This window comes from Triticum dicoccoides, chromosome 1A (assembly GCF_002162155.2).
Source record: "Triticum dicoccoides isolate Atlit2015 ecotype Zavitan chromosome 1A, WEW_v2.0, whole genome shotgun sequence".
Classification (NCBI taxonomy): Eukaryota; Viridiplantae; Streptophyta; class Magnoliopsida; order Poales; family Poaceae; genus Triticum; species Triticum dicoccoides.
The window spans coordinates 374025068-374036269 of record NC_041380.1 but is presented as its reverse complement, the minus strand read 5'-3'; the positions used below and the strand labels follow the sequence as shown (position 1 = coordinate 374036269).

General features: G+C 44.2%; 1 protein-coding gene across 1 annotated transcript; it reads right to left on the bottom strand.

The window, feature by feature from the left end:
• Positions 1–4153: 4153 nt before the first annotated feature.
• On the bottom strand, positions 4154–5136 carry LOC119291341 (heavy metal-associated isoprenylated plant protein 44-like). The gene is made up of 2 exons (XM_037570121.1): positions 4858–5136; positions 4154–4730 (listed from the first exon to the last, which is right to left on the bottom strand). Exons 1-2 carry the CDS (start codon positions 5041–5043, stop codon positions 4329–4331), a joined length of 588 nt encoding a protein of 195 aa, XP_037426018.1. The 5' UTR covers positions 5044–5136; the 3' UTR covers positions 4154–4328.
• Between the last annotated feature and the right edge of the window lie 6066 nt (positions 5137–11202).

The following is an 11202-nucleotide window of genomic DNA, read 5'->3' as shown; positions in this document are numbered from 1 at the left end:
TCGGGACCCCCTACCCGAGATCCGCCGGTTTTGACACCGACAGTCCTCAGAGCAGAACTGATGCACTGACCTTGCCAGGCCTCTCTGTCGTCAACGCCACCACGACGCCAGACAACTTCCTCCTCCTACTCGAGTCCATCTCCGTGCATCGGACGCCGAGTCTCCACTGTGCCATGCCGCCGAGACCCACCGTCGATGATACGGTTGATGCCACATCGCTCCACCTACATGCCATCTCGCGTCGACTCCGAACTACTAGCAACTCCACCACCCTAAGCAGTTCCCGGCCGACGCCTTCAGGAAGGAACACGACACCAAAGTGCCATCGTCGCCCAAACAGAGGAACAGAGGCTTTCGCCTGCGCTCATGGCAGAGGTGGAGGGTGTAGGATCCACATTGAAGCCTCCAGGAAGGGAATCGACGCCAAGGGCGTCGACTTTGGTGCGGCTGCCACGCCGGCCTGGAGTTTCCCCCAGATCCATGCCCACCCGCTAGATCCGTCTAGGCAGTATCAGCGTCTTAAAATGGGAGAGATTTTCACTTTCCGGCCTCTGCACCAACTAAGGATGCATACAACCATTTTTGTATGAGTACCAAGATAAACATGGTCCTCAAATTTTTTTAAATGAGTATCAAATATTTCTTGATGAGAGTTTCAACCACACACCAAGCTTGATCCTCAATAGACGGGGGAAAACCCCTGTGCATCACTCTCGGCATTATGTTGTAGCCTCCGTGCAACGATTACTCCAAGATTATAACATTTAATTTCAGTCAAAGCGGTGTGTATGAGGCTCAAGTCAGGAGCACATAGTGTGCTACAATCTTGCTTGCCTACGAAGCATTTGCCATTAAAGAGTGCAAAGTAGTAAATTGAAGGGAAACAAATACTTTTTATTCTACCTTGTGATCTATCCTCACCGTAATAAAGGCTAGTTAAAAATGACTCATACTCAGATCTTGATGGTTCGTCCAGCGAACCCTAATATGGAATTTTACAGGCTTCATAGAAAACATCTAGAGACATGATAGGTGGATGATCATAAAGACTAAATGAAACTCTAGATTCACGAGGATGATATCTAAATTTCTTAGTGAACATTTCTGTGAGGTTAAGATGCTGGATGCACTTATCTTGGATGTAGGGGCCGAGCTCGGCGTGTGCACATATTGCTCAAACTCTTCCTTAATACCTGCACTCACCATGAAATTATTGCACGGCCATAAGCATGATTTGATAGCGGCATCGCGCATTGAGCTTGCACTTGGTTCAACATAGGACCGCCGTACCGAGCTACCACTTTATGATGCCTCCGAGGACCTCCTCCTCGAAGAACTCCTAAAGAATTGCATTTTATTTGCGTACAATTTCTGGAAAATATTTAGGACATAAAAAATTTTGTCGATAAAACTTCATAAGATTGATAGCAACTACTCATATGGGTGCCTAGAGGCCATATCAAGCATTCATACTATTGAGAGCTCTAAGAATTCAACATGCAAGCTCATCTATAGCAGCACCAAGAGTAGCTAATTATTCAAAATATAAACCACTAAAGCAAAAAATAATTGGAGCAATGGAGGAGTCACATACCAAGTAGCAATCCCCGAAAACAGTTTCGGAAACGGAGCTTTGAGCAAAGAGATCGAAATCCGCGGGTTTGAGAGCAAGAACACGAGCGAGAGAGAGAGAGGGGGAGAGAGAGAGAGAGCTATGATGATTTTTTTTCTGGAGATAGGAGATGACCTAGGATAAAAAGATAAGTGAGGGGACCCACGTCGGGACCATAACCCACCAAGGCGCGCCTGGGGTTGGTAGCGCGCCCTGGTGTATCATGGTCACCAGGTGCACCCCTTCTGATTTTATTTGCACTAGAAATTCAGAAATATTCAAAAAACATATTAAATGTTCAGGGCATTCTGAGCACTTTTATTTTTGGGTCATTTTTTATTGCATGGAAAAATCTAGAAAACAGGATAAACATGGCATTTTATTTTATTTAACTGAGAAAAACAGAAAAAAAGGCGGGAGCAGAAGGTTGTTGATGTCTACTACACAACTTTATTTTTGTAGACTCGTATTGGGTCTCCAAGCGCAAAGTTTTGTAGGACAGTAGCAATTTTCCCTCAAGTGAATGACCTAAGGTTTACCAATCCATGGGAGACGTATGATGAAGATGGTCTCTCTCAAACAACCCTGCAACCAAATAACAAAGAGTCTCTTGTGTCTCCAACACACCAAATACAATGATAAATTGTATAGGTGCACTAGTTCGGTGAAGAGATGGTGATACAAGTGTAATATGGATAATATATATTGATTTTTGTAATAGGAACAATAAAAAGTAAGGTAGCAAGTAACAAAAGTGAGCACAAACGGTATTGCAATGCTTGGAAATGAGGCCTAGGGTTCGTACTTTCGCTAGTGCAATCTCTAAATAATGCTAATATAATTGGATCATATAACCATCCCTCAACGTGCGATGAAGAGTCACTCCAAAGTTCCTATCTAGCGCAGAACATAAGATAAAATTGTCTGTAAGGTACGAAACCACCTCAAAGTTATCCTTTCCGATCGATCTATCCAAGAGTTTGTATTAAAATAACACCATATGATACACATCAACCAACTCTAATGTCACCTAGATACTTCAATGTCACCGCGAGTATCCGTGAGTTGATTTACGATATGCATCAAACAATTTCAGATTCATAATACTCAACCCAATACAAAGTACCTCAAAGAGTGCCCCAAGATTTCTACTGGAGAAACAAAGGCAAGAACGTGCATCAACCCCTATGCATAGATTACCCCAATGTCACCTCGGGAATCCGCGAGTTGAGTGCCAAAACACACATCAAGTGAATCAATATGGGGTCCTCAGAGCAGAACTAATGCACCGACCTTGCCAGGCCTATCTACCGTCAACGCCACCACGACGCCAAACAACTTCCTCCTCCTGCGCGAGTCCATCTCCGGGTATCGGACGCCGAGTCTCCACTGCGCCATGCTACCGAGACCCATAGTCGATGATACGGTTGATGCCACACCGCTCCACCTACATGCGTCGACTCCGAACTACTAGCTACTCCACCACCCTAAGCAGTCCCCGGCCGACGCCTTCAGGAAGGAACACGACACCAAAGTGCCATCGTCGCCCAAACAGAGGAACAGAGGCTTTCGCCTGCGCTCATGACAGAGGTGGAGGGTGTAGGATCCACATTGAAGCCTCCAGGAAGGGAATCGGCGCTAAGGGCGTCGACTTTGGTGCGGCCGCCACGCCGGCCTGGAGTTTCCCCCAGATCCATGCCCACCCGCTAGATCCGTCCAGGCAGTACCAGCGTCTTAAAATGGGAGAGATTTTCACTTTCCGGCCTCTGCACCAACCAGGGATGCATACAACCATTTTTGTATGAGTACCAAGATAAACATGGTCCTCAATTTTTTTTAAATGAGTATCAAATATTTCTTGATGAGAGTTTCAACCACACACCAAGCTTGATCCTCAATAGACGGGGGAAAACCCCTGTGCATCACCTGTCAATTCTAGGAATTGAACTCCGGTCGCTAGGCTGCACAACCGCATGCTCAACCACTCAGCCAAGACTCTCTTTGCTTAAAATTTGGGGAGAATTTCACTTCCCCAGCCTCTGCACCAACTAAGGATGCATACGGCCTTTTAAATATGACTACTAGGATTTTTTTTAATCCCAGTTATGCACTGAGCCTAGTCCTCGATGATAAATGCATGAGTTCCAGAAAAGCCTTATCGTTAAGAATAAATAGAAACCTAAATTCGCCTCTGTAAAGATTTAAACCCAGGTGTTGGGTTTGTACATCCATTCCCCCAACCAGTTGAACGGTTATAGAAAGTTTACAGGGCGGCCTCTAAAATGCCCTGACCATCCGGCGTTGGTGAAAACAAGGTGCCACACCCCCGAGAGCAGTTGGTGAAAGTTTACATAACGTTTTTCAGCACGCGTTCTTTTTTTTTTGCGTGCGCACTGTTTTACAGTTTTTGTTAGAGCTGTCTGGCGCCCAAAAAATTCAGATTTTAACGCGCGGTCTAGTTTTTGGGCGTCTGTTGGAGATGCTCTAATCGAGAGCAGTAAAAAAAGATACTGAAAAAGATAACATAATCCCTCCGGTTCATATTACTTGCAGCTGCTTTAGTACAAATTGGAGGGAGTAATGCATTTGCATGCGGCGAGGAGATCAGATTCACTGCAATCTCATCGTACATAAAGATTCATGATACTTCCACGAAAACTAGAGCCAGTTGAACCGGCAGCACGTAAGTATTGCCACAAATATCCTCGTGAAGCCGTCACATGATCGCGCACGCGTTGACATCATCGTCGTTGAACATGTTGCTGACGGCGTCGCTGCCACGAGCAGGCCTGCGGGCGCGGCCGTGACGATCACCACCATCACCGTAGCCGCGTCGGTGGTAGCTGTAGGTGTCGCGGTACGGCTCGCTGCCGCCGAAGCAGCCCCCGGGAGACGCGAAGCGCAGCGGCGTGCCGCCGCTCGGCCAGAAGTCCGCCTTCTTCCCGCTCCGGCGGCGTACCTCCAGCAGCACCTTTCCCCGCTCCACGTACCCCGTCACCCTCACCTTCCCCGTCCCGGCGTCCACCTCCACGCCGTCCACTCCTCGGAGGTTCACGAGAGACTGCATCACGGCTCGCTCACAGCCGTCGCAGCACATCCGGACCTTGAGCTCCACCGTCTGGATACATGCAATGCAAGTGTTGTGCCGGTCAGGTAGCTTGCGCCATCGATCGGTTTCCACCGGGATGGAAATGCAAAGAAACGAATGGGTAGTATATAACAGGACAACAAGCACGCGGGTGAACCTGGAGAGACAGGGCCGGTCTGCTCCGACTGGCCACCGTACGACCCGCGGCGCCGTGGTGGTGACGATGCGCGGAGCTTCTGCCCGCCGGGTGGCCGCGGTAGTGTCGCGTGTCGTGGTGCCCCCCGGGAGGGTAGAAGCAGCAGCAGAAGAAGGACAGGAGCACGTCGGAGACCAGGTCCGCCATGAGTGCACGCGTGTGTCGTGCGAGATCCAATCCAAGTGATGAACCAACAACCGATCAAGAAGCTCTTGCAGCTCGATCGAGTAGCTAGCTAGCTATGCGTGGCACTGGGGCTCCGCAAGCAGTCCGCACTGGGATCTACTTAACTGAAGAGTGTCGGCTCGGACGGACAGCCAAAAGCCAATTCCTTTCTGATCTCATCGAGCAATGGGTGCTTCAGTTGTTGGTGTCACATGCAACAATATGGAGGGATTTCTTAAGAAAATGCGGGTAGGTTTCATCTGCAGTGTAATGTAAAACCGAGGAGGGAGGTCTGCATGTGTGAGGCAGCAGAAAGACGACAATGCCTTTGGCGAAATAATAAATAAAACAAATAATACGAGTACGCATGCATGCAGCTGTCCTTTTTCTCTTCAGAAAGAAGAAAGACTAGTCGATCCAGAAGAAGCAATGATCCTTATTTAAAAATAACTCGAGATTAGCCGAAATTAAAACACATACATATACTTACCGACGAAGGAATTGCCTCATGCAGGATTTCCTTAGGACATATGCAACGCCAATCCGTAAATTTTCTTCCACGCCAATCCGCGAACAAGGGATCAGTTCGGAGACACAGATGTGGAAGGTGGTCATCCAATGCTATTCCGTATACGTCCATTAATAAAGGATATATTTAAATTCAAATAAACTCTGGTCCATGGTGCATCGATCATATACCCGATCACAATCAAAAAGAGGCAAGTATGCTCAAGCTTTTACATGCCCGATCACAAAAGAATATAAGCCCGGCAGTTCATGCAAAATAATTCCGATTCTCCACGCTCAAGGTGCGGTCGCTGCCGCGTATGCAACCTTCTTCTCCGCCGCCTACTCATCCTTCTTGCCCGCCGCCTCCAACTCATTTTTCTACTGCTGCAACATCTTATAGCGGACGGCTTCCACGATCATCCTTGTGTCCGCATCGACTGCTATCTTCACCTTCTTTTCTTCTAGCATTGCCTTCTTCTCCTCGACCATGACCTTCTTCTCTTCGATCATGGCTCTTGTCTATTCGAGCGCTAGCTTCTTCCCGGCCGCCTTCATTAATAGTTTGAACCTCTCCACCTTTTTTGTCCTCCTTGATGTCCGAGCGCTTGACGTATGCCTCCTTCTTTTTGGACAAGATGTCCTCGAACCTCTCTATCATCTTCACCACCGCACCTTTCTCGCTTTGCCTTCTCCTTATCCCACTTCTTTTCCCAACACCCTCTTCTAATCTTCTTGAGCGGTTCTTTTGTTGGGTCGGTTGGGCCACCGATTTCTTCCTTGGTGTCCTGTGCGGCGTTCTTGGCTATGAATAGGTTCCACTTCGATTGCCCATTCAACTTGAACTAGCAATGCATGACAGTGAAGTTTTCTGATCCAACTTCTTGAACACTTTACACGCATGAGAAGGCCAAAAAATAAATATTGTCAACAAAACTATGCATATCCGACCAATGATAAAAATACTATGCATATCCGGCTAGTGATCAACATAACTATGCATATCCAGCTAGTGATCAACACAACTATGCATATCCAGCCGGTGATCAACAAAACTATGCATACCCTACTAGTAATCAACAAAAATATGCATATTCGGCTAGTAATAAAAAAACTATGCATATTCGGCTACAAAACTATGCATATCTGACCAAATCAACTTACTTGCTCGGTGATTTGGGCACCACTAGGGCACCGTGTGATGAGATGCGCCAAGTGGCTGCAATACTCCGACACAACCTCTTGGATGGTGTCCCATCGATGGTTGAAGGACTTTGGTTCAGGGTTGCGGATGAACGCGTCGGAGTGGGGCGCGAAATGCTTGTGTGAATGTTGGCCCGAAAATTTGAGCCCTTTTGCTTCGTGCCATGGATCTGATCGAGGCTAGTGGCAAACCATGCATCGCACAACAACTCGTCCTCCAGCATGTTAAAACTTTCTCCTCTATGCTTCTTCTTCAGATCGCTTGCAAAATCAGATTATCGTCTTCATTGTCCTCCTCCCCCTCCTCTAGTGTACCCATGCCGGTCTGGATGTAGATCTACTGCGTGCTAGTCTGGGCGTAGCCCTGTTGCGTGTGGGTATAGTTGCTGGCTGATACATCCATTTTGCATTATGCTTTTATATCGATATTTATCGCATTATGTGCTGTTATTACACATTATGTCACAATACTTATGTCTACTCTCTCTTATTTTACAAGGTTTACATGAAGAGGGAGAATGCCGCAGCTGGAATTCTGGGCTGGAAAAGGAGCAAATATTAGAGACCTATTCTGCATAACTCCAAAAGTCCTGAAACTTCACGGGAGCAAGTTTCAGAATATATAAAAAATATTGGGCGAAAGAAGTACCAGAGGGGAGCCACCCACCATCCACGAGGGTGGGGGCGCGCCCTACCCCCTGGGCGCGCCCCCTGCCTCGTGGGCCCCCTGGCAGCCCTCTGATGCCCATCTTCTGCTATATGAGGTCTTTTGTCGAGGAAAAAAAATCATAAGCTAGCTCACGGGACGAAACTCCGCCACCACGAGGCGGATCCTTGGCGGAACCAATCTAGGGCTCCGGCGGAGCTGTTCTGCCAGGGAAACTTCCCTCCAGGAGGGGGAAATCATCACCATCGTCATCACCAACGATCCTCTCATCGGGAGGGGGTCAATCTCCATCAACATCTTCACCAACACCATCTCATCTCAAACCCTAGTTCATCTCTTGTATCCAATCTTTGTCCCAAAGCTTCAGATTGGTACCTGTGGGTTGCTAGTAGTGTTGATTACTCTTTGTAGTTGATGCTAGTTGGTTTATTCGGTGGAAGATCATATGTTCAGATCCTTTATGCATATTATGCCCCTCTGATTATGAACATGAATATGATTTGTGAGTAGTTACGTCTGTTCCTGAGGACATGGGAGAAGTCTTGCTATAAGTAGTCATGTGAATTTGGTATTCGTTCGATATTTTGATGAGATGTATGTTGTCTTTTTTCTAGTGGTGTCTTGTGAACATGGACTACATGACACTTCACCATTGTTTGGGCCTAGAGGAGGGCATTGGGAAGTAATAAGTAGATGATGGGTTGCTAGAGTGACAGAAGCTTAAACCCTAGTTTATGCGTTGCTTCGTAAGGGGCTGATTTGGATCCATATGTTTCATGCTATGGTTAGGTTTACCTTAATACTTCTGTTGTAGTTGCGGATGCTTGTAATAGGGGTTAATCATAAGTGGGATGCTTGTTCAAGGAAGTATAGTACCCAAGCACCGGTCCACCCACATATCAAATTATCAAAGTACCGAACGCGAATCATATGAACGTGATGAAAACTAGCTTGACGATAATTCCCATGTGTCCTCGGGAGCGCTTTACTTTATATAAGAGTTTGTCCAGGCTTGTCCTTTGCTAAAAAAAGGATTGGGCCATCTTGCTATACCTTATTTACTTTTATTACTTGTTACCTGTTACAAATTATCTTATCACAAAACTATCTGTTACCGATAATTTCAGTGCTTGTAGAGAATACCTTACTGAAAACTGCTTATAATTTCCTTCTGCTCCTCGTTGGGTTCGACACTCTTACTTATTGAAAGGACTATGATAGATCCCCTACTTTGAAATTCCTTCGGGTATGATAGAGAAACTGTAGCTAATCCTTTCACAGGAGATGGAAATTACATCCCGATTTGCACCTAATCTATGTGGATGAAGTTTGTGAATTATTTAAGCTTGCAGGTATGCCCGAGGATGTTACCAAGAAGAAGGTCTTCCCTTTATCTTTGAAGGGAAAGGCATTGACATGGTTTAGGCTATGTGATGATATGGGATCATGGAACTACAACCGATTGAAATTGGAATTTCATCAGAAGTCTTATCCTATGCATCTTGTTCATCGTGATCGTAATTATATATATAATTTTTGGCCTCGCGAAGGAAAAAGCATCGCTCAAGCTTGGGGGAAGCTTAAGTCAATGTTATATTCATGCCCCAATCATGAGCTCTCAAGAGAAATTATTATTCAAAAAATTTATGCTCGGCTTTCTCTAGAGAATCGCTCCATGTTCGATACTTCTTGTACTGGCTCTTTTATTATGAAGACTATTGAATTCAAATGGGATTTATTGGAAAGAGTTAAACGCAACTCTGAAGATTGGGATGTCGACGAAGGTAAGGAGTCAGGTATAACACCTAAGTTTGATTGTGTTAAATCTTTTATGGATACCAATGCTTTCCGTGAATTTAGCACTAAATATGGACTTGACTTTGAGATAGTAGCTTCTTTCTGTGAATCATTTTCTACTCATGTTGATCTCCGTAAGGAGAAGTGGTTTAAATATAATCCTCCCATTGAAGTAAAAGTATTTGCACCTACTAAAGTTGAAGAAAATACTATCACTTATAATGATTATGTTGTTCCTACTACTTATATTGAGAAACCACCCTTCCCTATAAGAATAAAGGATCATGCTAAAGCTTCAACTTTAGTTTGTAAGATTAATACTAGAACACCTACACCCTCTGAGCAAATTAAAGTTGAACCTAGTGTTGCTATGGTTAAATATCTCTTGGCCAATAATATTGATGGGCATGTTATTTACTTCTGTGATGAAGCTGCTAGAATTGCTAGACCTGATACTAAAAATAAACATAGACCTTTTGTAGGCATGCCTGTTATTTCTGTTAAAATAGGAGATCATTGCTATCATGGCTTATGTGATATGGGTGCTAGTGCAAGTGCAATACCTCATTCCCTATATAAAGAAATTATGCATGATATTGCACCTGCTGAGATAGAGGAAATTGATGTTACTATTAAACTTGCCAATAGAGACACTATTTCACCAGTTGGGATTGTTAGAGATGTTGAAGTCTTGTGTGGGAAAGTTAAATATCCTGCTGATTTTCTTGTTCTTGGTTCCCCACAAGATGACTTTTGTCCCATTATATTTGGTAGACCCTTCTTGAATACTGTTAATGCTAAGATAGACTGCAATAAGGATATTGTTTCTATTGGTTTGGGGGAAATGTCTCATGAGTTTAATTTTGCTAAGTTTCATAGACAACCCCATGATAAAGAATTGCCTAGTAAAGATGAAATTATTGGTCTTACTTCTATTGTCGGGCCTCCTGATGATCCTTTAGAGCAATATTTGCTAGACCATGAAAATGATATGTTTATGAATGAAAGAAGGGAAATAGATGAAGTATTCTTTAAATAAGGGCCTATTTTGAAACACAACCTGCCTGTTGAAATTCTAGGGGATCCTCCTCCACCCAAGGGTGATCCCGTGTTTGAGCTTAAACCTTTACCTAATACTCTTAAATATGATTATCTTGATGAGAAAGATATATATCTTGTTATTATTAGTGCTAACCTTTCAGAGCATGAAGAAAAGAAATTATTGAAAACTCTGAAGAAGCACTGTGCTGCCATTGGATATACTCTTGATGATCTTAAGGGCATTAGTCCCACTCTATGCCAGCATAAAATAAAAGTGGAGAAAGACGCGAAACCGGTTGTTGATCACCAACGACGGTTAAATCCTAAGATGAAAGAAGTGGTAAGAAAAGAAATACTAAAGCTTCTGGAGGCAGGTATAATTTATCTCGTTGCTGATAGTCAGTGGGTAAGTCATGTCCATTGTGTCCCTAAGAAGGGAGGTATTACTGTTGTTCCTAATGATAAAGATGAATTGATCCCACAAAGAATTGTTACAGGTTATAGAATGGTAATTGATTTCCGCAAATTAAATAAAGCTACTAAAAAGGATCATTATCCATTACCTTTTATTGATCAAATGCTAGAAATATTATCCAAGCATACACATTTTTGCTTTCTAGATGGTTATTCTGGTTTCTCTCAAATACCTGTGTCAAAAGAGGATCAAGAAAAGACAACTTTTACTTTCCCTTTCGGTACCTTTTCTTATAGACGTATGCCTTTTGGTTTATGCAATGCACCTGCTACCTTTCAAAGATGTATGACTACTATATTCTTCGACTTTTGTGAAAAGAATGTTGAGGTATTCATGGATGATTTTTCTATTTATGGAACTTCTTTTGATGATTGCTTAAGCAACCTTGATTGAGTTTTGCAGAGATGCAAAGAAACTAATCTTGTCTTGAATTGGGAGAAGTGCCACTTTA